The sequence below is a fragment of the Delphinapterus leucas genome, chromosome 1 (genome assembly GCF_059928025.1).
Source record: "Delphinapterus leucas isolate spDelLeu-1000000601 "Yukka" chromosome 1, BTC_Dleu_Yukka2, whole genome shotgun sequence".
Lineage (NCBI taxonomy): Eukaryota > Metazoa > Chordata > Mammalia > Artiodactyla > Monodontidae > Delphinapterus > Delphinapterus leucas.
Window position 1 is genome coordinate 21,149,217 of NC_143129.1, and position 25,706 is coordinate 21,174,922.

Here is a 25,706-nt window from a genome sequence, read left to right on the forward strand (position 1 = left end):
TCATTGATCAACCTTGGCCGAGCCAGCTGGCTTATTCTTTTGCAGACAGCTTGCCTCAGGGAAGCTGGTTGGTGGCTCGACAACCTACTAAGAGAGAGAGACTTCAAAGCGAACGAAATCACGTCTGATGCCTTGGATAACACAGAGGGAGCAGAATTCTGCGTAGCCTCAACAAGTACGGTAACTAACACGTTAGGAATGGTGCCCAAAGGAAATAAAACCATGGAGCTCTTCATTAAACGGGCCTTATTCAAATATATACCAGAATTCCTTTGCATTAAATTTAAGCACAATGTCATAAACAACAGGGCCACGTTGATATATGCGGGTATTGGTGAAAAGGAACAAAAATCTGTTGTCTGGAGGCTGGTGGGGAAAAATTCCACATCCAACAGAGTCCTATATGGTGGGGACCTCCCCTCCCCACTTACCATGCTGTCACTAGACTTCTAGTGCAAGAGCAAATGTTGAAGCAGGTTCTTTCCCCCTTGGGGCAAAATCCATTGGGGATTTTTAATAATCCAAAAGGAATAAAAATTGGTAGCATATTAGATAAATGCTGGCTTCCTATTTCAAATTCACAAATGGAAATGACAAATGAGGACAATCAAATAAATGATTAACTATTAATAGTATTCCCATTAAAGCACGAGGAAGGAAGCTAAAAGAACCGTTCCTTATAATTGCAATCTTTCTGTCCTCTCTCACACTAAGGCAGCGAGCGGGGGTAGATGTATTCAGTTCAAATAATTCTCAGTGCTGCGTTTGGTAAGATCACACGAGAGAATCTCTCCACTTCATTTCTACTGTAATTGTTATTTTCGAAAAATATATAAATATAAAATGGTTCCAGAGAACCAAAGGTCCACAGGAAATATGTGATAGACTAAGATTCACATGGGTTAGATACAGAATCATGGACAAATCTTGAAAACATTAGTATTTCAATTTTCCCCATTTATAAGACAGATAAGATTGTAATATCCCAGCGGTCCACTATGGCCACATCCTCAAAACAACTGAGGCAGATGGTACTCAAAGTCAGTGACTCAGATTCACTGCTCTCTACAAACTTACAAGGAATTTGGTTCTGAACTTCACTTAACTAAAAACTGGAGCCAGAGAGTAAAACTATGTCACCAAACAAAACGTTCCCCTCTGCTCCAATTGGGATTTAAATAAGATGTCACACACTGCTTGACACAGAGACCCCCGAAATCGGGTTCCCAGGAACCGAACAGCTTAAGTGTTGCTGATGTTTATTCACACAGTTTATAACTGGCAAGTTATTCCAAAGTTTATGTTGAGATCTCAAGAATCTCATAGTGGGAAGTCACCATGAAAGATCTTCTAGTCTAATCCCCACATGACACTTGAAATTGTTCTCTACATCATCTCTCATAGTGATGGGAAACTTACTGCCTTTCGACACAGTTCATTCTATTTCCGGACATGAAGTGAAGAACTCAAAGCAATCAAGTGAGCCCTGGTTCGGAAAAAAACTGGTTTATTTAAGTAATCTTTTAAGAGCTCAGTATCTCATAATACCCATAGCCGCTGAAGAATCCCAAGCTAAATATATAGAATATTCCTACTGTATTAAACAAATACAGAGAATAAGCAGTAGAGCCAGAAAGCCTGCTCTAAAACCCAGACTCCATCATGCATTGTGAGAACTCTGGCAAGTAACATAATCTCTCTAAGCTTTTCTTTCCTCTGTGAAATGGGGAAATACCCACCTCTGGAGGTCACCGTACGGCTTAACAAAAAAATAAAAATCCAACTAAAGCACATAGTACATAGCCTAATGCACACTGAGCTCTCACGAATAAGTGTTATTACTCTTACCCTCAAAATCTTTGCTATTCATTTTAAGACTATTCAGGCTTTCATACCAACAAAGCATGACAAAAAAACCCCCCAAAAGTCACCATCTGGTAGTGCAGTACCTGTACACGAAATAAGTTTTCGTGGCACCTTAAGTATATCCCCAACAGCTTAATGTCAAGACAGAGCTCACGAAAACGGTGCTCTTTGCTATTGCTTACATTATAACTTGGGAGTTTTGTTTAATCCTCTGCATTAATGAGGGAGCTTCTTAGGATACTATTACAACAGAGAGTGCAAGAAACACCGGTGAGGCCAATGCAGTTCTACTAACTGTCATCTAACAGAGAAATATATTCCTTGAGTACCATTAAAGCTTTCTCCTTTTCTTTGTTCTCCTTTTTGAAGGCAGTAGGAACCCAAATTTCCCTACCAATAATTTCTGTTTTTGACTTGGTAGCATAATGATATTAGACTTGGGGGGAAAAAAAATTCACCTTGGCAACGTCTTATTCAGAGGTTTTTACAAAAGATATTTTGCTAGGATAAACTGCACTAAGCAGGTTCTTTAAGTAAGCAAAAACAAATCTGTTTGTTAATAAACGGGCTGAGTAGTTTTTGTATTTTTTAAAGAGAACCTACCTGGAAAAATGCTACAGCCTTTAAATGAACATTTTATTAAAATGGAAGATATGAAACAGAAGGGTCATTAGGCAAGTAAGTTGCTCTTTGCTGCTTCTGCTGATAGGGTAAACCCAGAAGACTCTGAGTTCCCACTGCCATATATAAATCAAAACACAAGATGTAGTTGCAGCAAAACAGTTCTGGGATAAGTTTTCTTTATAACCTGGGGGCTCAAGACAACTGACTGGGGAGATGTAATGGCAGCTAAATGAATAAATGCATAATCTGTGCTCTGTCTCATATGTATGTACATATGTACACACACACACACACACAATGCCTTCTCCAAACTAAAAAGTAGAAATAGGAAGTATACACTATGGATTATGATAAGATAGCTCAGAATAAATAGGGTCTCTGGACAAAGAATCCTCTACTGTGGAGGAATCCTCTATACTCCTATCATTTTTTCCACTCAAAGATTTCCTAAATATGAGGTAGGTCTTATTAATCGATGAGACAGAGCAAAAGATGAGGGCCTTCCATTCTACACAGACTGGCAATGCTTGATGGATTTTAAATGATTTGGCAAGCCAAAAGATTTACGCAGGGCATACATGGCAAGAGCCTTTTAAGGTACTAGAGAACCAAGAAATGAAAATGAAAGATCATTCTAGATCTTCATACTTTTTCAGGTTAATTTCTTTCCCAGGGACCTATCTAGAAACAGACACTAACTCAGCTTGACCAAAATGAACGGACCTGAATGCATTGTTCTATGCAGTGTCTTTTTAAAAATTAATTAATTTTATTTTTGGCTGCGTTGGGTCTTCGTTGCTGCGTGCGGGCTTTCTCTAGTTGCGGTGAGCAGGGGCTTCTCTTGTTGCGGAGCACAGGCTCTAGGCACGTGGGCTTCGGTAGTTGTGGTACACGGGCTCAGGAGTTGTGGCTCGTGGGCTCTAGAGCACAGGCTCAGTAGTTGTGGCGCATAGGCTTAGTTGTTCCATGGCATGTGGGACCTTCCCGGACCAGGGCTCGAACCTGTGTCCCCTGCATTGGCAGGCAAATTCTCAACCACTGTGCCACCAGGGAAGTCCCTCTATGCAGCATCTTTAACCTTGCCATTCCCCACTCCACAGCTCCTGGTACACAATGCCTTCTCCAACTCACTCTATGCCCAATATTCTAGCTGCTCAGTTATCCTGTAAAGACCTTTCCTGGGCCGAGCCCCACCATTATCTGTATCTTCAGTGGCCTCATTAAACTCCAGGTGAAAAGTCTGGTTTCCCCATTCAGAATCCTAAGGAAAAGTCCCTTCCTTATGAATGCCCTTTATGCATGTATCTTAGGCACAAACCCCTTGTTAAACCCACAAGTTCTGCTGCTTCCTGGGAGTGCCAGCACTGTTTCCCATTTTCTCCACCCTTAAATGAATACTTCAGGCCACTACTGGCCTGCTGTACTGAGATGGTGGGCAATCGACCCACAGCTGGAGCAGGAAAGACCCCTTTTTGGGCCAAGCCTGCAACATGGCTTGATAGAGCTACAGGAGGGGTCTGAGAATATGACATACCTGACTTTCATCTCACTCCCACTGATCTGCGATGGGACCTTGGGTTAAGTTACTAAAACACTCTGAACCTGGAGTTCCTCATCTGATTAATGAGAATCTGGCACTCAGGGTCCCACTATTTTCCTCTCAGTGAGGTTTTAAGGTGATAATAAAACTGTAATATCCTGCACCTTTCCACATTGAATAACTTATTTCCAATGCTGATTCCCAACCACTGCTTTGACTTTACCCTGAAAAGGAAGACTCACGATTATACCATATCTTGTAAATTGTCAGCCTAGAGTCTTCACCCTTCTATTTTTTAGACTTTTAAAAAGTGGAGGAAAATATTGAGCACCTCTGTAATAGAAACTTACTTTAAAGATGTCAAATCAAATATGAAATGTAAATATGAAAATATTGAGCACCTCTGTAATAGAAACTTACTTTAAAGATGTCAAATCAGATATGAAATGTAAATATGGTTATCGACAAAACACATATAACATCGTTATGTGTTTTGTTTGTTTTAATGACTCATTTTCCCCCAGAAGGCACTTAAAATTATATAAACTCGCTCTTCTCCTCTCCCACTTATGGCAATGTTTTTGTTTTAAAAATCTAACAACAAAACTTCAAATATATCTGACCAGTAGCAACACGGCAACCTGTGATGAGCCTTTAGATGCCCACAGAAATAAAACTCTACTGACTGCACTTCAATTTATTAACAAGAGATGGTAGGGGCTGTGAGGAAATAAAGAGGAAAAGTTTTTCAAACACTACAAAAATACATGATCAGGACTTCAAGTCCTAAGTATTTAAATACCTATTAATTGTTCTACTGTTCCTTCAAATCACTTCTATTAACTTTGACAAAAATAACATACCTCCTGCTTTTCTAGAAAGATGGAAAGCATCCAAAGAATTATTCAGTTAAGACAAAATTTACAAAGTAGCACAATTCACTAGCCATGTCTATCGAATCATAGCTCTTACTGTATTTTCAAACTTATGGACATAGTCATCAGCAGCGGTAATAATTATAAGTATCTTTGTGTCATATATTGGTACTATGTTTCTAGAGACATTATATCATTTTTAACAAAGCTTATAGAATTTTAGAATAGAAGAGATGAGAAAGAAAGTAGTCTAACTGCTCCCCGGCACATACGGAAATAAAGGCAGAGTTGAATGGACTTGCTTAAAATCACAATGCAAGGTTGTGGAAAATCAGAATTAAAAGCCAAAGCACAATTAAAAGCCAAAGCTTCTCCCACGTTTCTGTTGCCCGACACGTGGGAGAAGCTCAGTTAATATTTATGGAGGTGTGCTAAAACTTATTTCTCTCCTCTGATTTTTATCCACGATGGTCTGATATCAAAGTTACCTCAGTAAAATTTAATGTACCTATGAAGTTAGTAGAATTCTTATATTTCTTCTAATGTACCTATGAGGTTAGTAGAATTCTTATATTTCTTCTTGTTTGAAAAGGTGTGTGATTTGTCCATTTGCTTTGGCAGACAAAGGATTAAGTTCCATATTTATAAATAAATAGGTTGAAGCAAGTGAGTCGTAGAGGTCGTATACCTTGCCCCAGGTCCAGGAGGAGACAGAGCCAGGGCTTGAATCTAGATCCACCTGACCTTAAAGCTTGACCCCTACCGTCTCCAGCAACAATAGCTAACCTTGATCTGGTCCTTGCTCTGGGTCACATGGTATGCTGAGCACCTAACCTGCAGTATCTTATTGGCTATGCACAACAACATTTTATTTGCAAATACTATTATTGCCACTACCATTTTGCAAATGATGAAAGCAATGATTAGAAGGGTTAAGTAACCACCTTTTTAAAGGCAATGTGAAAAGCACAATTTCTTGGCATGAAATAACTAAACCAGTCCGCCAGGCTGCCTGGGTTCGTCTGTACTACGGCATGCAGGCTGGCCTGGCTGGGGAATATAATATTGCACACAAATGTGCATCTCTTGCTCTCATGTGCAAGAATCAAAGAAAAATACTTGAGTTGCCAAGGTGAAACCCATCACGCCAATAAAGAGCAAAAAGCCTCTCTTCAATCTTTGGATCCATGAATTCTATACGTAAATAAAATAATTATTGCTTTCATAAAATGTCTGTTTGCCACTGACAGAGAGAAAACCGAACCAGTATGTCCTACAATAGCCTTTAAATAACTAAGGAGAAAGATCAAAATAAAAATAAATCTTGACTAGATTTATAGGTGCACGTTGATTAGTTCTTGTTTTTTCCTTCAAATAAACAATACCTGAAAAAAATGAAAAGGGAATGTTGAGACCAGATATCTTGTAATAGATGGGTTTTCTCTGACATACAGTATGGTATAATGCCGAAAAAATAATGCTGGCCCATCATTCGTGAGGCTTGGCAGAAAGTGGAGCCCAGAAAAAGCGAAGGGGATTTTTCAGGATGCAGAATGGTGCAACAACTTGGATTTGAACAAAGTACCATTTTTTTAAGCTGTACTTCTCACAGTTTTATGTTGTTGCATTTTGTTGTTTTCCCCACACAACTGTTTCTTTGCTTCCACTGGTAACAATATTTTGATTCAAATATTCTAATATTAAAACCAAACATGGTTCATCTGGATATGATTCTGGTGCTGTCTAATGATAAGCCACGTCTTATAGGAATTTAATTACACACACTGCGATGTAACTGGAGTTGTTTACCCACTAAGCCACCACTTCCATTTCGTACCTCACATCATTAGTAGAAACGCCACTCAGTAAAACCAAGACATTATTTTTAAAAGAGTAAAAGTCTCATCTTTCTATAAACGCCCTATTTAATGAAAACATCTTCATTTCCCTCAAGCAGCATTTTATCTAAGATGCACATGGCTAGGTGAATAAAAATACCTGTGAAAGGAAAGAAGATTCCCATCAAAGCTGTTGAAATCTGATTTCATTTCAGATTCTAGAACTCATGTTGTTTTCTGTTTAAATAGATTTGGTCTGTCAATTTCCCGACCTGCTGTGCCATCAGCCTGTATGGACTGCTGTGGCCAACATGGGGGTTGTACAGACAAATATTATTACGGACCGGTAATCGAATTGAACAGGTTTACATTGGAATAGATTTACAACATCATGATCTCTGACATACTGCATGGGACTGAAACCCCTCTCCATCCATAAAGATACATTTAAGACAGTATCATTCTCTCCAGGCTGAGAAGGTAAGCCTTGAGCCAAGGAGATGGCCAAACATAACTGTGCATTTATATGCAGGGTGTAATGCAGTATTTCACTGTATTTTTTTAAGGACAGAAGAAAAAGAGTATTCCATATTTACTCATAACTATCATCTCCTTTCTATTTGGGGGAAGGGGCGTAGAGATATTTTTCCACCAAAGTGGGCACAAGGAAGTAAAGGAAAATAAATTATTTTTTGAGTATATCAGCAACAGCAGCAATTCCCTTGAAAACAGTCCCTCTAAAGGCTTGATAACAGCAACTGAAGAGGTGTGAATTATAGATAAGCACCCGTCCTATTTACTTTCACCAACAATGTTTAATTAAACACAGTTCACACCTTTTCAGTCACTCTAACCACCCTTCAAGATTGCTCCTTCTTGAAAACACAATGGGGAAAATTATTTAGGGGAAAATATGTTTTCTACTTCCTCCTTAAAACTGGAAGGGCAAATAGGTGAGTACACTAGTAGTAAAATCAAACTGCTCAAAAAATCCTATTTACCTGGACATGGAGGCGTATCTCCATGTAGTTTAGTTTTTAACAATAAAATCCAAATCTAGGACATACCCATTCAAAGTGTTAATTGATACATTACTTTTATAACATTTTTAAAACATTGATTTGCTTTTGGAAAATAATGATTCCTCAAGTCCAAACTCTAAATTAAGCCTTTTCAAATGAGCGTAAGTTTGGTTTGAGTCTCTATAGCTCAACTAAGTGGCAATATAAAGATAATTAAGACCCAAAATATTGTCAATCACTTGTTACACTCTGAAATATGTTTTGTTTGCTACTCTGCTATGGGGTTTAAGGCAATTACTAAGGTAATGTTTCCACCACAAGAAAGTCAGCTATCACCACTGTCCTAACTCAGAGGAAAACTCTTTGTCATATGGGTTGGGTTGTGATCATTGGATTATTATTCATATGTTTTCCTTTGTTAAAATTGTTATCCTTTTAGTATCTTCCACATAAGCTTTATTCTAGCAAGAGAAACCATATCTGTCATTTTCACTGTGGCATCACTGGAGCCTAGAATAGTGCTTGGCACATGAGAGGAACTTAATAAATATTTAGGAAATGGATTATAAATGCAAAACGTGTTCACTGTGGAAAAATCCTAACAGTGCCAAAAGCTATAAACAAGTACTCCCTACCCTGACTTTTTTTCACTAGTGTTAACACTGGTACCAATCTTTATCCTTCCTTCTGTTTCTCCATGCATATACCATCATAATGTGCGTGTATTAATATAAATTATTACAGTACAAATTTGTATAAAATTTTTATTTAATATAAATTTAATAGCATATTTTATATAAAATATATTTATATGTAAACTGAATCATCCTACTAGGCAATTTGTTTTCTTTTTTTAATTATTGAATTAAAGTTGATTTACAATGTTGTGTTAGTTTCAGGTGTACAGCAAAGTGATTCAGTTATACATACATACACACACACACACACACACACACACACATATATCTTTTTCGGATTCTTTTCTATTATAGGCTATTACAAGATATTGAATATAGTTCCCTGTGCTATAGAGTAGGTCCTTGTTGTTTATTTATTTTATATATAGTAGTGTGTATCTGTTAATCTCAAACTCCTAATTTATCCCTCCCCCCTCAATTTCCCCTTTGGCAACCACAGGTTTGTTTTCTGTGTCTGTGAGTCTATTTCTGTTTTGTAAATAAGTTCATTTGTGTCATTTTTTTAGATTCCACATATAAGTGATATATATGGTATTTGTCTTTCTCTGTCTGCCTTACTTCACTTAGTATGATAATCTCTAGGTCCATCCACGTTGCTGCAGGCAATCTGTTTTTTATTTTATTTTTTTACTTGGCAAATATCTTGGTCCTCTTTCCGTAAGACTTTCATGATAAAGTTACACGCTTGTTTACAATTATTTTTCAAGTTGAGGATGAGAAGACTTTGGGAGAATCTTCTTAGTTCCTAGCCAGTGGAGGAGTTAATCTTAGTGGACAAGAGAAAAATAGCATGAATTCCACGTACCCAAATACAATCGGCTTCATTAATCTTCCTATGACATGGTTCACAGTAAAAATCTTGGAATAAGAACAAGCCAGGAAAAATTATGAGATCTGGTGATGCCATGCCTAATTGAAGCTCTGGTTCATTCATGAGGAATAAATACTTGGATCTACTTGGATTCTGAAGTTAAAAAACAGGTGATCTCGGGACTGCCCTGGTGGTGCAGTAGTTAGGAATACACCTGCCAGTTCAGGGAACACGGGTTCGAGCCCTGGTCCGGGAAGATCCCACATATGGAGGAACTAAGCCCGTATGCCACAACTACTAAGCCTGCGCTCTAGAGCCCGCGAGCCACAGCAACTGAAGCCCACGCACCTAGGGCCTGTGCTCCACAACGAGAGAAGTCACCACAATGAGAGGCCCGCGCACCATGGCGAGGAGTGGCCCCAGCTCGCAGCAACTAGAGAAAACCCACGCACAGCAATGAAGACCCAACGCAGCCAAAAATAAATAAATAAATAAAGTTACTAAAAAAAAAAAAAAAAAAAAAGCCTGTAAAAAAAATAGGTGATCTCCAGTAACAACAAATTATACAAACTCGTAAGGCCGACCCCAGGAACAAGATACAGTCTATGACTCAACAGAAACAGTACATTTAAATATTTAATTTACCTCATATTCTTTCAAACTTCAATGACCGTATTTCCATTTTGTTACTGTATAAAATTATCATGTTTATTTTAAACTCTGGCAAATTTTCTGAAGAGAAGGCAACAGTGAAACCTAAATGCAGTATATAAAATGCACATCTACAAAGCACATACATATACAGAAATATATTAAAAACAAACCCAAAACTAAACCTAGGCCTCCCACAGAAAAGAACAATTTTTCTCCATCTCCAAGCTAAAATGTTAGTTTCACTAGACATACTGAAATATACAAAGATTTCAGGAACTTTGATTTAGGTGGGGGACTTGAGTGAATTCTAGAATCTATTTGGGTTCAGTTCCTGGCTCTACCCTCATCTGCTGTGGGAACTTAGGCAATTCATTTAGCACGGAATACATGCTCATTGTTATTATTTTGTGTTTGTTGTTGTTATCCTCAACTGAAAGCAACAATTTTAATATCATTGTTACAAACTCTTTATAATAGAAGATAAGTCCCAAAGATAAGATAAGAATAAAGAGTACTTTAAACGTAAGATGAAATTTTAAAAAAGAAAGAAAGAAAACGGTACCCATATGAAGTGATGGATGTGTTAATTACCTTGATTATGGCAATTATTTCAAAATACATATTAATGAAATACAGGTCATCTACCTTAAAAATACACAATTTTTATTTGTCAGTTATACCTCAGTAAAGATGGTGGGGGGGATCCCTCTGTAGACCTAGTAGTGAAAAGAAAGCAAAAAGACAATGACAGTAGCCTCTTGGCTACCCTTCATCCTTTGCCTTCTGCAAACAGTAAAGATGAAAAGAAACCGAACTGCCAAGCATACCTGGTGGGTTTAGCTACACATCAGATGTGTCCTACCTTGTCCCTTCCTGTTGATGTCAAGCAGTTAGCCACGAGAGATCAGCAAGTCCAGGTATAAAGGAGGAGTATTCTGCTCTCAGATTCAGGATACTTACTGTGACCCCAGAGTTGCCTGGTTTCTCTAATATTTTTGTAATTCCCTGTATATCCCCCGCACCCCCAGCCTGAAGTACAGGAGCAGTAGCACACAGCCTTACCTTCTTTGAGCATGCCCACTTTTAAACACTTCATGAAGCGGCAAGCCTGGCAGGATTTACGTCTGCGCTTTGTGATTTCACATTCATTCGTGGCAGGGCAGCTATATTCTATATTACCTAAAACACAGAGTTTAAGAAAAGAAGCTGTTAGATTTGCAAGACCCAGGCAATCCTAGCATTCCCCAAGGCAACACCAACTCTGCTACTCCTGCCGTCCTCCCTCAAAAAAAAGTCAACAGGAGCCATGAGGATGTCACAAATATCATGGAGCCAGATGCTCGCTATAACCACTGAAGATGCATCAAACAATGAGAAGATACATGGTGAAGCTCTTCAAAAGATTAAGCTTAGAATCAGCCTTTAAAATTATGCTTCATCCACTCATACAAAGTAGCGGTCTTCCAGAATTTGAGGATCCAAAAGAAATCTCCCAGCAGATTATTTCTATAAAGACACCAACATCAAAACCGTATTACAGGGCTTCCCTGGTGGCGCAGTGGTTGAGAGTCCGCCTGCCGATGCAGGGGACATGGGTTTGTGCCCCGGTCTGGGAAGATTCCACATGCCGCGGAGCGGCTGGGCCCGTGAGCCATGGCCGCTGAGCCTGCGCATCCGGAGCCTGTGCTCCGCAACGGGGGAGGCCACAGCAGTGAGAGGCCCGCATACGGCAAAAAACCCCAAAACAAAACAAACAAAAAAAAAGTATTACAGTATCATCCATCCTGGATTTCTTTTGGTTACTAATGCCCTGATGCATCAGACTTTTTGTCTCTCTGACACTGAACAGTACAAATCTCACTGTGAAAAATGATCAGCAGGCTAATTTGGGACTGCGCAGTAAGCTCCTTGAGGGCAGGGACTGAAGTTACATGGTTCTCGCTTCATCACTTACCAGAGCCTTACAATACAATTTTACTCTTGGAAAATGTTTACCGATGATGATGATCACCATCACCACCATCACCACCATTACCACCATCACCACCATCATTACCATCATCACCACCATCACTACCATCATCACCACCATCACCACCATCATTAACATCATCACCGCCATCACCACCATCATTACCACCATCACCACCATCGTTACCATCATCACCACCATCACCACCATCACCACCATCACCACCATCATTACCATCATCACCACCATCACCACCATCACCACCATCATTACCATCATCATCACCATCACCACCATCATTACCATCATCACCATCACCACCATCATTACCATCATCACCACCATCACCACCATCACCACCATCATTACCATCATCACCATCATCACCACCATCACCACCATCATTACCATCATCATCACCATCACCACCATCATTACCATCATCACCATCACCACCATTACCATCATCACCACCATCACCATCATCACCACCATCATTACCATCACCACCATCATCACCACCATCATCACCATCATCACCATCATCACCATCATCACCACCATCACCACCATCATTACCATCATCACCATCACCACCATCATCACCACCATCACCACCATCATTACCATCATCACCATCATCACCATCATCACCACCATCATTACCATCATCACCATCACCACCATCATTACCATTATCACCATCACCACCATCATTACCATCATCACCACCATCACCATCATCACCACCATCATTACCATCACCACCATCATCACCACCATCACCACCATCATTACCATCATCATCACCATCACCACCATCATTACCATCATCACCACCACCACCACCATTACCATCATCACCACCATCACCATCATCACCACCATCATTACCATCACCACCATCATCACCACCATCACCACCATCATTACCATCATCATCACCATCACCACCATCATTACCATCATCACCACCACCACCACCATTACCATCATCACCACCATCACCATCATCACCACCATCATTACCATCACCACCATCATCACCACCATCATCACCATCATCACCATCATCACCATCATCACCATCATCACCACCATCACCACCATCATTACCATCATCACCATCATCACCACCATCATTACCATCATCACCATCACCACCATCATTACCATTATCACCATCACCACCATCATTACCATCATCACCATCATCACCACCATCATTACCATCACCACCATCATCACCACCATCATCACCACCATCACCACCACCATCACCACCATCATTACCATCATCACCATCACCACCATCATTACCATCAGCATCACCATCACCATCACCATCTTCATTACAACCATCATGACCACCATCATCACCGTCATCATCACCATGTTTATTAAATTACTTGCATAATGAATTCCAAACACTCAAGCTGCATGGAAGTGTTATAAATAAAAATAAACTGCTATGAAATTATATTTTTAATATTACAGTCTACATCATTTACGTTAGTAACAACAGATTTGAAGTGATAAGGATGTCGCCAGAAGATCCAAACTTTAACTTGCAATTTTTCAGTTAGTGCCAAAGACTATGTGTGGGAAGTGCTCTGGGGCTGCCTACAGCTTTGTAGAGAAGCTGACTTTAATATAAAGCCTCTCTCCCCTATCAGCTCTGTCACATAGTGCTTGAAGGTCTTTCGTTACTTCCTAACCCTTTCCCCTTGTGATTAAGTGCATTAGTATCTTAATGAAAATGCATTCTGTTTATTGCCCTCTTGGGAAGGGGGAGGTCATCAGACCAAATGCATAAATTGTCATCAGAGACGGTCCGAGCATAATTGCAATTTTGCTGCTCCATGTTTGCAATACCCAGGGTCCATCCAAGTCCCCTGAAACATGCACAGATTCTAGTAATTAGCATAGAGTCTGCCTGGGACCACAGCACTGATGAAATATTTCAGAGTTAATCACACTTTGTAAACACTGATTTATATTGACTACCTTTCTCCAGACTGATGTCTCCTCATTAAATATCACATTAGTGGATTGCAGGATTGTAGAAAGACTCAACTACTCAGCAACTGCTAATTCAACAGGAAGTAATACCTAACCACTCATAACTACGGGGAACTGGTTAAGTATGCATGACTTCAAAAAAAAAAAAAAAGCCTGTGCATTATAACTTAAGATAATCCTATCAAAATTGACTAAATTAGCATTCTAATTCAGGGCATTTATAATAATAAAAGCAACTACTTTTTAACATAATAGGTGAAATATTAAGAGTAATATTAATTGCATCAACAGAAGCACACACCATCACCTTCCTCAGAGATATTACTGTATTACTGTATTATTACACTCACAGAAAACCAAGGATAAGTCAAAGGAACCAAACTGGCTGGGTCACGGCTGAGAATAAAAGGATTTAGAATCTGAACTTTAGATGAATAATTTTTCACTGTGATTTTCACTGAAAATTTATTTTGCATCAAGAGAGTGTTGCTAGCCATTTTCTAGGGGTTAATTAGTATTCTACTACCAGATCCTTCCACTCCACGTGGCTCTCCTTATACTTACTTAAAAAGAAACCCAAGCCTCTGCTTTCTTAGGAAGAGCGGAACAATAACTAGTTAGAAAGGGAAAAAAAAAATGTTTTCCGAACAGCATTACTTCCCTTTTTTTGTTCCTCAAAAGTCAATACAAAGTCATCATTTGTTCACTTTCTAGTATCAAGGCATGAGCACAAGTTCCCCTGCCCCATCCCTTTTAACCCAGTGCTGGAAACTACTGGGATGACCCAGCATCACACACACACAAAATAATCACCTTTCTTTTCAAACTAGTTCCTCTTCTTCTTTGAAAATTATATCCTCATCCTTCTCAACAAGGCCCTCTGACAGGCCCCTAAATGAGGCCTGTGTGAGCTCACACCTGGACTATGGTAGTTATCTCCTAACTGGGCATTTTGCCTCCGTCTTGTCCCCCTCTAATCCACACTGCATACCACGATCATATTGCTCCTCCTATGATGTTTTTGATAATGTCGTTAACTCAACTTTTAAAAAAATCAATAGAGGGCTTCCCTGGTGGTGCAGTGGTTGAGAGTCCGCCTGCCGATGCAGGGGACGCGGGTTCGTGCCCCAGTCCGGGAGGATCCCACATGCCGCGGAGCGGCTGGGCCTGTGAGCTGTGGCCGCTGAGCCTGCGTGTCTGGAGCCTGTGCTCCGCAACGGGAGAGGCCACAGCAGTGAGAGGCCCGCGTACCGCAAAAAAAACAAAAAAAAAAAAAAAAAACAATAGATTCCTATGGCCTCTGGAATAAACATAAAATATTCACCTAGCCAACAAAGTCCCTGCCCCATGTGACTCTCATCCACTTTTCCAGCAACATTACAATGATTACCTTATATGAACTTCCTGATGCACCGATTTGATTTATTCAGTTTTTGCTGTGTCCTTCAGACGTCCCTCTGAGGATGATCTATCTTTGCCCCTCTTTTCTTCTTAAAATTACTTCCAAGGCTCAACGTTCAACTCAAATTCCATTCAAATCTTTCATGAAAACTTCTCAAACCACCCTAGCAGAAAATGATTTCTTGGTTCTCATATCTTTTCGGGTACTCTCATCATATACAGACGTGCCAGATTCTTTTATACCTTTTCACGTGCATATTATCCATTAGATGGTGAGACCCTGGAGGCAAGGATTATTGCTTATGCAGAATAGAAATCCTCCACCCAAAAGTAGTATATAAGTAAAATGATACACTTTAAATTATGAGATATTTTTTGGTATCTCAAGGTCATTTTCTGAACATCAATTATGATGCTGTCACATAGTACTGTCCACAAGGTCAAATGAGCTAGATGGCCTATTAGGAAGCAAAATGAAGCACACTAGGAAAACCATTCCACAAATCAAATAAAAAAAAAAAAGTAGAAGAAAATCTAGTTAATTTTTCAACGCCTTACAAAAATACCTTTGACAAAAATGGAAATCCATGGCAAAACCAGGAGAGCTTATCAAGGAGAAAATAGAAAAATACAAAGGTTTCTGGGGAGTTAAATGTGAAAAGAGAAAAAAACCCAAAACAAAACTGTAAGAAGTTTTAAAGGAAATAAGAGTACATCTTGATATAAATAAGAAGAAAAATAATATAAAATATGAAAATACAGATAGGTGGCACTAAGAGAGCTATTTAATATTTATCTTATCATAACACTTACTATTATTTGCAAAATGGGTGCCCTAAGAATTGGAGCCACGTTGCAGAAAACACTCAGGAGTGATTCAATTATAGCAGCTGAATCTATAGATGCCCCTTCTCTGAACTACTGTCTAAAGATTTCTATATTTCTTCAGAAACAGAAGGGAAATTGTCAAATTGCCATACGAGGATTTTAGATCACATATAAAGAAGAATTCCAGTTTCCTTTCTAACCACTACATTCTATAATTCTTCAATGACAACGAGAAATGTAAAGGCAGAAGAATTTTTAATAGTGCCTTAGGATGAGTTCCTGAGGGCAGAGTTCTGTCTCATTTACAGCTGAATCCTCAACGCTTATCAATAAGCCTACCATTTTGTACATGTGCAGGGCTGGGAAAGAAAGAGGAAGTCCCTGGCCCTTAAGGAATCTACAGTTTTACAAGGAGACAAGACATGTCAACAAATCACAATACAGCTGAGCGTGTGCTGCAACGGCTCTGGATTCAAGTCAGCACCAGACACCCATGTACACAGATGCATCCCCACAGCGGCTGAGACTGTGCTTTGGAAAGTCAGTGAATTTTTCACACAGGAGCAAATGATTGAACTGTGCTGTGAAAAATGAATAAATGACTGCATTGGGGTAAAGGAATCTTCCCCAAGCTATAGAAAAAAACACCACATTCTTACAAAAATTTCACTGTGAATGGAAAGAAAATACACTGGTCCCGAGTATTTTCATAAATGATAGATTTTCAGCTAAGCATATAGACATGGTTTACGATGAATCTGACATCTTTCTGCCAAATGTTCTCTTTCAATAAATTTGTCTTGACATATATGGATGATAACCTTGATTTCACTAAGTAACACTGGTTTATACCTTGAAAAACAAATCAACATCATTCTAAAGAACTTCTTGGCTGGAGGAAAACCTCTCTAATTTCCCAGCTCTCCCACTGAGTTCCTTAGTTCATTGTTGTTGGCTGTGATCACCCACCCAACAGTCTTTGATTCATGTCAGAGTCTACAAAGATTCTGCCCTTGAAAAACCTTCCCTGGTGCTTTTTCTATTCAATGAAGAAAGCATTTTATCCTAAAAATATGCTGCCCCAAGCACCTAGGCAACACTGTTACATCTATTTTGATAATGGCTCTAAGACACTACTCCCAATAGACCCTATGATCTCCATGGGGCACTTGTTTTCCTTCGATTCACCAAGAGGAAACAAGACAAAAATATTTCCAGTAGCAACTGCCGGCCTCTGGAATGTTAACACTGGACAGTCATTCAGGGGAACGCAGAAGTTATTGTTCACAGCCTAGAATTCTCATTTCAGACACGGAGTTTTCTTGGATTATAGCTTGCTATTTTCTGGGCCACGTTTGTTATAAGGCACCAGGGACTGAATTGGGCAGCCGTGGATGACACGACTGGAATTTTCCCAGTTTTGTCAATAGCTGGGGAAATAAGCTCAGCTTCAGAGGGAACCAGATGCACGTGGAAGCTCTGGGTTTTTTAACCAGGCTGACAATCGTGATAGAGCAATTTATAATATTTCTTGGCGTCTTTTCAGAAGGTCCTGGGCTCTGATGACTTATTGCAGAGTCTTTTGTACAATCAGTTTGCAGGCAATATAATCTTCTCACTTACTCTTAATAGAATCTTGCAGCTAGCTGGCGGATAGAATAACAGGGTGTATGTAAAACTTCAGCCTGGAGTGCTGGTGGATAATTTGTATATTCCTTTCAGTCACTTAATGGACTTTTACAGTTTAGCAGTGAAAGGGCTGAATGATGTAAATTAGCACGGCATCTCAAAATAAAAATATATGTCAAATCTTTACTTCCGACTCACATCTCTTGCACATAGTAATGAGGCATTGGGCTTTATGTAGTTCCCAAGAGCTGTCCTTTTTTTTCATACATACAGACATCATAATTGTAAAGCCAATTTGAAAGCATCTGTATATTTTCCCCCAGTTGTTTTAATTTTATTAACAGAACAAATGGCTTGAGATGACCCACAGGGCACTCCAAGTGGGGTTTATCCAATTGTTTTCCAACATTAAGTGATTTAAAAATAATGGGATTTGCCTCAGTACACAATTACAGAGCATTAAAAACGTGAAGGCAATAATCTGTAGTATTTTTGTTTTAAGTGTCCAAAAGCAGAAAAAAGAAAGAAGGAAAACCCCCTCTTTACTGTATGGTAGTAAAGGTTTTTCCATACAGTGATACAACTTCCCTTTCTTTCCTTTTCTTTTCTTTTTTTGTGTTTAAAGCTCCTTTGTTTCTAGCTCCTTTCTCCTCATTCTACCTGAAATAGAAAATAACAGTATCTATAGCTGGGATTATATAATGTGGGATAATAACTCATTACATACCTGTGGCAAAAAAAAAAGTCAAAATTCTATCAATGCATAGTTAAGTAAAGGATGCTACTTTATTTTCAAAGAACGCACCCGAAGTTAGACTTCAAAATAAGTTACTTAGGGACGCTCTATCCGTTCCCAGAAGACTGCTCTGAATACTTTTCGAAACTTCCTTTAAACTGCCACTAGAGTTATTTCAAAGCTATAAAGCAGAGAGGGGAAGGAATCAAATGACACTTTGCTCATATTCACCCCAAATATTTGACTGCCCAAATACAAGACATGACGCCGAACGATGGTTGTCTATCACGAAATGTTAAGTCTCCCCCCAAAGGTCAAAGAACTGCCATCACTGAAGCTATTTCAAGAATCTGCCTCAAGTTCTCAATGCGTTTGCCCCAGACTATGACAAGGAACGACAGCCCCAGGCAACCAAGGGGACCCCATCCACTTGCGAGGTATAAGATGTGGCAGATAGAGGAGGTGGGGGAAGAGGGCCACATCTGGTTAACAGTCACATCTGGCTCTTAGCAAAGCAATTTCATACACAGGGTTATGCCAGAGCCCCATATTCTTTGTCTTTTTGCTGCCCCTCTAACCCTCTACAAAATGAGGTGGGAGACAGGCGGGTCTAGAAAAGCTCATTTGATATTTGGTTCTTTAAGGTTCTATTGGATTAAATTCTGATCATCACAAATGTAATTTACAAGAGCCCTAAAAGTGTGTGGGCACAAATGACTGCCTTTTCACAGTGAAGATCAGGCCTTGCTCCCAAATGGGAGTGGATGATGCTTTGCCTTTAAGGAAAAAAGATCAGGAAAAAACCCACAAGCAGGCAGGTTTATTTATTTTTATTTTTTTTTTAATTTTTGGCTGTGCTGCACAGCTTGTGGGATCTTAGTTCCCTGACCAGGGATTGAACCCTGGCCCCCACAATGAAAGCTCAGAGTCCTAACCACTGGACAGCCAGGGAATTCCCCAAGCAGGCAGGTTTATAAATCCTAGTGATTGGAGACTAAACCACAGACTCTGGTCTCATCCTCCAGCCATCTGTGTTGGGAGGGCCATTGAGCCTACAGTGGGTACCAGCATTGACTGCCTCCATGCAAATACGTGTATCTAATCACAAGATTACATTTCCGCACTGTATTCAGTGAACAATGATTTAGCAGGAAAACAGTGCTGTAAAATGGGGAGGAATTATTTAGCCTTAATTTTTTTCCAATTTTAACAAGACATACCCTGCCTCAGTTTCCCCCAAACTTGTAAACATGGCCACTCCTTTATTGCTTTAATTGCACAACTGTTAACACTGAGCACTGTGCATGTTCATCTCAAAGAGAAGATGGGAAAAAGTTCTTGTATGCCCATGTATATCCATCCTTAGCATACTGCCTTGCATATGGGTCAGGAAAACATCTGAGGATGAATAAGTGAGGGAAGAAGGAGAAAGGAAACGGTGGATCTCAGTTCAAATTCCAGCTCTGCCCTTTCTTAGCTGTCAGAACTCAAGCTGGTCACTTCACCTTCATACTCTCAGTTTGCTTACGTACAAAAGAGGAATCATCACTCCTGCTTTATAACACTGTAAGCATTACACGGGATATAGGTATTAAAATCATATACAGTTTTGTTCTCCCTTTTGAGAAGAAAGGGAAGAAACGCTGTAAGATTTTCATCGATTATGAAACATTATGAAATACTTTGACTCAAAGACCTAAGCCTGGAGTTTGGGAATAGTATAGAAACAGCCTTCTGCAGATTTATGCAAGAGTATGAGAATGAATATGCCATTCACCCAGAGAACTGGAGAGAGGATTGTGTCTTGCCAACAACTCTCGTGTACACAGCTATATTTTACAGATACCAGGAGGAAAGGAAGAAGTGTAATAACTCAAGTCATTTTTTAAAGCACCAAACTGTCTATGAAGTGAATTTCCAAGACATCAACCACCTCTCCTCATGAACATTTCCTGTCACTTCCCTGGAGCTCGTAAACTGCCCATCACTGGGTGTAATCTGATTATAACTGAGGGCAAAGCATTTACAAAGCTTTTCAAAATCTCACCCCAGCCTTATCTCTTGCCGCAGTTCCAGGTCAATCCCTACCCCTATCCCAAGTCCACCCCCTTGTCTGACACCCACGCTGAATTACTCCCAGTTTCTAGAAAGCAGCATTGTCTTTACTGCTGGTCCTAGATGTGTTTCTTTTATCGTTTCTTCAATGAAGCTCTCCCAGGGCCCACAAGACTGGGGTCCAGGGGTCCGTATGGGTATAACTAGTTCATCTCGCACTTATCTTCAAGCGAACCTTTCTCTTAGCCTTTAAGGCACTTTATTACGTGTCTAGTGAATTGCCCACCTCTTGTCCCAACTGTACAACTGTCCATTCCTTGAGGGCAGGGACTTACTCTCCTGGAGTCCCCAGCAGATGTTTCATTACCTGTCCACTTGATTTTTACTTATCCTATTTCTCATTCCTTCATTTTAATGTTTAGCTCCAAAGTACGCATAAAAATAAACTACGTACAGTCAATTAGACAGAGCATAACTGATAGCATCCCACCAATAATATATCATTTGTCATAAAGCAACACAGATTTTTAGGCTGTTAGACTTGGGACAAATCCCAAATTCCAGTAGGTTCAGGCTCCTGGTTTTATGTAGACCTGAAAGAGGTGAATGGGGTACTGACTTATCTATGATCACTCAACCCTCTTTACAAGGATAAGTGCTAGTTAATCGCAGAAAAGAAACCAAAACACAAATTCCTGACAACCAGTTCAATGCTCTTTCAATGCACCTGTTAAAACTTACATACCAACACCTCTAACAAACACTAAGAGTGCGGAGCATTCTTCTATGTGCTCTACATCTATGAACCCCCAATTTGCAGATGAGAGAATTAAGACACAGAGAGAAGAGGTAACACACCCAGAATTACACAGCTTACAAGCGCCAGAGCTAGGATTGAAACCCAGTCACTCTGGATCCAAGTCTCTCCTCTTAACTAAGATGCAATGTCACCTGACTCTAATCTTCAAAAGAACCTGAGTGTTGTAATTGAGTGTTGTTTAGAACAGACATGAAAAATGAAATTCTTATCTCCTGAGAGGTTGCTTTGTGTAGCTGTTGTTGTTGCTATTGTTGCTGGTTGGAAAGGAAATTTTGATGCCTGGGAATGTGGTAGGATAGGGTGGATCTTGGCATTGTCATTTGCTGTTGTCAGACTTGTGGTGCAAGACCAGCTGTGGGAGAGGATAGGGCTGCTCTTGGAGAATGGAATTCCTCAACACCTCAAAAAGAAATCCCTCAACTTGTCTCTGTACCACTACGGTTTGTGACCAGTTTAAGTCCACAGAAACCAAACAAACCGTGTCACCAAAGCAACAGGTGTTAGGTTGTACACATGCATTTTATAGATCCCCAAACAAAGCTATTGTTCATGATAGGAAAAAACTCAGAATCCGGAATCGGCAGGGTGTGCTTTGAAACGCATTTAAAAGGGAATAACAGCATATAATCAAAAATACTTATTGACGAAAATGATGGAGAATACAAATCTCTCTCATCAAGGTATGCAGAAATTTAATGTTTTTAGCTTTGACAATGACATCTTCTTGGAAAGGGCTACTGCTCTTTTGCAGTGTAGAAAACATTGCCTACATGATGTGTGCAGCCACTCATCTCTGTCTTTAAGCTCCTATGGTATAGGGATCTTGTCACAGTCTTCATAAAAGAGCTCAAAAACGACCACTGCCACCTGAAAAGCGTTATATCTGAGCTAACCGTAACTCCCCAAATTTGCTGTGCTCAGTAACCAACTCCAATTCTTATGTGTTCTTTCTCTACTTAGAAATTTTAAACAGCCTTGAGATGAGTCTGCCTGTGTCTCTTTAAACATACAATTAAAAAAAAAAAAAAGCTCTGTTAACATAATACTCTTGGTGAAAGGAAGAAATGCTAATTAAGTCTAATGCATCCACTCCATTTGGATAGAAAGTTTCAATGTGTGCATTTTGCAGTGTCAATTACCGAATGGTACAGTAAGTCCATATGACAAGTGTGGAGGCATTAGGATCCTACCCTATGTGACAAAAACAAATGACTCAAAGAGGAATTTGACTTCATGCCAACCTTGAGATTTTCCTTCTACAACAAGTCAAAACAAACATACCCTCTCTTAATACTGCCCCTAAGTGCTTTGTTCTTGAGTGCTACCAGTGTGCCCAGAGCTCCTAAGAGACATTGGTATTAGATTCTTCCTTCCGGATCAAGTTCGGTATTCAACAAGTATCAACCTATGTCCTCCAAAGCTGGTATGGATTTGGGGAAATCCTGCTTGACACAAGTGACGGTAATTGATCTATATTTAAACTGTAGAATGTGATATAACTGTGATTATAAGATGCTAGAGTCAAATGGGCTCAAGTCCCAGTTCTGTCATTTTCTGTCTGAGTTGTGGCAAACTTTTTTTTTTTTTTTTTTTTGCAGTACGCGGGCCTCTCACTATTGTGGCCCCTCCCGTTGTGGAGCACAGGGTCCGGACGCGCAGGCTCAGCGGCCACGGCTCACGGGCCCAGCCGCTCCGCGGCATGTGGGATCTTCCCGGACCGGAGCACGAACACGTGTCCCCTGCATCGGCAGGCAGACTCCCAACCACTGCGCCACCAGGGAAGCCCTGGGGCAAACTTTTAAACCTGGAGTTACTTTCTTTGTAAATGAAGTGGTCACGGGACCTAGCAATTGATACCTCATGGGGTTGCTATGAGAAGCAAGTGGGATCCTGTATTGAAGGTACTAAGCAGAGTGCCTCATACAGAGTGAGCCTTGATTATCAGCCATCATCACAGCAGGGTAATGATGCTCAGGACCGGGGCTGGGATGCAGAAGAAGAGCTAAGAGGGACCTGGGAAGGGCCCGGTGCTGGTCTCGGCCCAGAAATGAGGAAATGCTGGGCAGAGAATTCCTCCTGGCCGGCACCAGGAAGCCAAAAGGCTAGGAGCATATTGGTCTGTTAAATCAATAGGCACAGTAGGAGAAGCATAAGCCAACGTTCAAAAAGGAGTAATGGGCTTCCCTGGTGGTGCAGTGGTTGAGAGTCCGCCTGCCGATGCAGGGGACACGGGTTCGTGCCCCGGTCCAGGAGGATCCCACATGCCGCGGAGCGGCTGGGCCTGTGAGCCATGGCCGCTGAGCCTGCACGTCCGGAGCCTGTGCTCCGCAACAGGAGAGGCCACAGCAGTGAGAGGCCCGCGTACCGCAATAAAAAAAAAGGAGTAATGACTAGTCACCCCAAGAGTCAGGGGACGCCAACAAGGCTGCCAGCTGGATTTAGAGTAAAACAGAAAAGCTCAGAGGAGAACCACTAAAGCTCGGACCGTGTAGTGTGTGTGCCTGAAGACGCTCCTCTCGGAAAGAAAACCTGGGCACCTACACTGTCTGCTCTGACAGGGTGGTCAGCAAAGGACCTGGAGTCTCCTCAGGGAGGAAAAGTACAGAGGGAAACTTAGCAGGGGAGAGTGGGGGGCTTCTTCCTGTCGGATGATGATCCAGGGGAGGCAAGATAAGGATTCCTCTTCCACGAAACACTTAATTCTACCCCTTTATAAAACAGCAGGGGTCCACAAGCTTTTTCTTAAAGGCCCAGAGAGTCAATGGTTCAGCTTTGCCGGTCCTTCAGTGTCTGGTGCGACTCCTGTAGAAGCAGGAGAGCAGCCACAGACAACGCAAGAATCGGTGCGGCTGTGTTCCAATAGAACTTTCTTTAGCAAAGTGGATTTGGCCCCCAGGGCCTTGGTTTACTGATCTTGGGTCTAAAACATGTGGACAAAAGGTTGCAATGATGAGAAATACTTTACAATCTCTTATCCATCATTTTCTCTCTCTTTTTTTTTTTTTCTCACAACCCTGTAAAATAGCTTCTTCTAAGTTAGGTTCAGATATTAAAAATGAAATTTCAGTAAACTGAGACGAACAGGTGACAGGATGAGTTGGAGGGCTTTTGCTTGAAATATTTGCAAAATTTGAAATTGTTATCCATGTAAAACATAGTCTGAGGACTCTGGGGACAGCGAGGGTGTTCCAGAAGCAAGGAAGCAGTGCAGACACTTTGGAAGCGAGAGAAAAAAAAAAAAAGGTGCAGTCAAGGACAAAATCTTGGGTTAGATTCGTTCCTTTGAAGATTCTTGTACTTGCCTCTGATCTTCCTCAAATGGAAACTATGTTAATAGTATGCACTGAAAGAAAATGGGTATCAGAATGCAGATGTAGGGTATGCTTTCAGATTCATTCTAAAGCATTCAGATCTCAAGCTCTAAATTTTAAATTAATCCAGATTTTCTTGTACTAAATTCTCTTCTTTTCTTTCTAGGATGACTCAGTGATGCCCTTCTAAAAAAAAGCATATAAGAATATGGTTGTTTCTTTAAACGTTTTCAAACCAAAATAAAACAAGAGTTAATTCCAAAGAATGTAATTTTTTCCTATAAACATACAGATTCATTCATATAATCACTTAAAAGAAAAAAAAACTCCTTCTGACTAGTATTCATCATAAGAAAAAAAAAATTGATTCTGAGCTGCCTTCTGTTGTGGTCACAAAGTTTAGTAAGTGGACAGGAGAAGAATTAAGCCTCTTTCCTCCTGCAACCAAGAACGAGAGTCTGGGAAGTGTTATCAGTGGTGACTGTACACTTTTAGGATCAATCTAAGACCAGCAACTAAAAATCTAGTGGCAAAATGAGTGTCAGCAGATAAAATCCAAGGGAACTGAGACAGAAAACTGATATGGTGGTACTGAAGGGCTGAACTCTCAAACTTCATATTTAGGGGATTTCAGAAAATGAATGATAAAAAAAATTAGATATTTTTAAGACTTACTTCTGCTGCCTCCTTCTTACAAATCTTTAATATCATCTAATCATCACTGAAAATATTCTTAATTCCCCTTTTTTATTATATTTTAACAACTTAATGGAAAACTTTGCCCATGAACTAAAATCTCTTAAGAAAAATTCAGTCTAAAATTGTTCAATGCTTGAAAAGCTTTTAAAATATACAAGGCAGGGTAATGAGGGGGTTAAGAGAAGAGGCTCTGGGTTCAGACTGAGACCCAACTGTGTCTGGGCAATTTGTTCTCTGTGCCTCTCTGTGAACTTTATAGAAGTTCCACATCTATAAATAATATAGTAATATCAGAATGGTAGTAT

General features: G+C 40.1%; 1 protein-coding gene across 2 annotated transcripts in view; it reads right to left on the reverse strand.

The window, feature by feature from the left end:
- ESRRG (estrogen related receptor gamma) overlaps positions 1–25,706 on the reverse strand; it is a 214,696-nt gene that overhangs the window by 135,080 nt on the left and 53,910 nt on the right. For both annotated transcript variants that reach the window (XM_089906828.1, XM_089906823.1), the window contains exon 3: positions 10,991–11,107. In XM_089906828.1, coding sequence (XP_089762954.1) covers positions 10,991–11,107 — 117 coding nt within the window. The remainder of the gene's footprint in view (positions 1–10,990; positions 11,108–25,706) is intronic.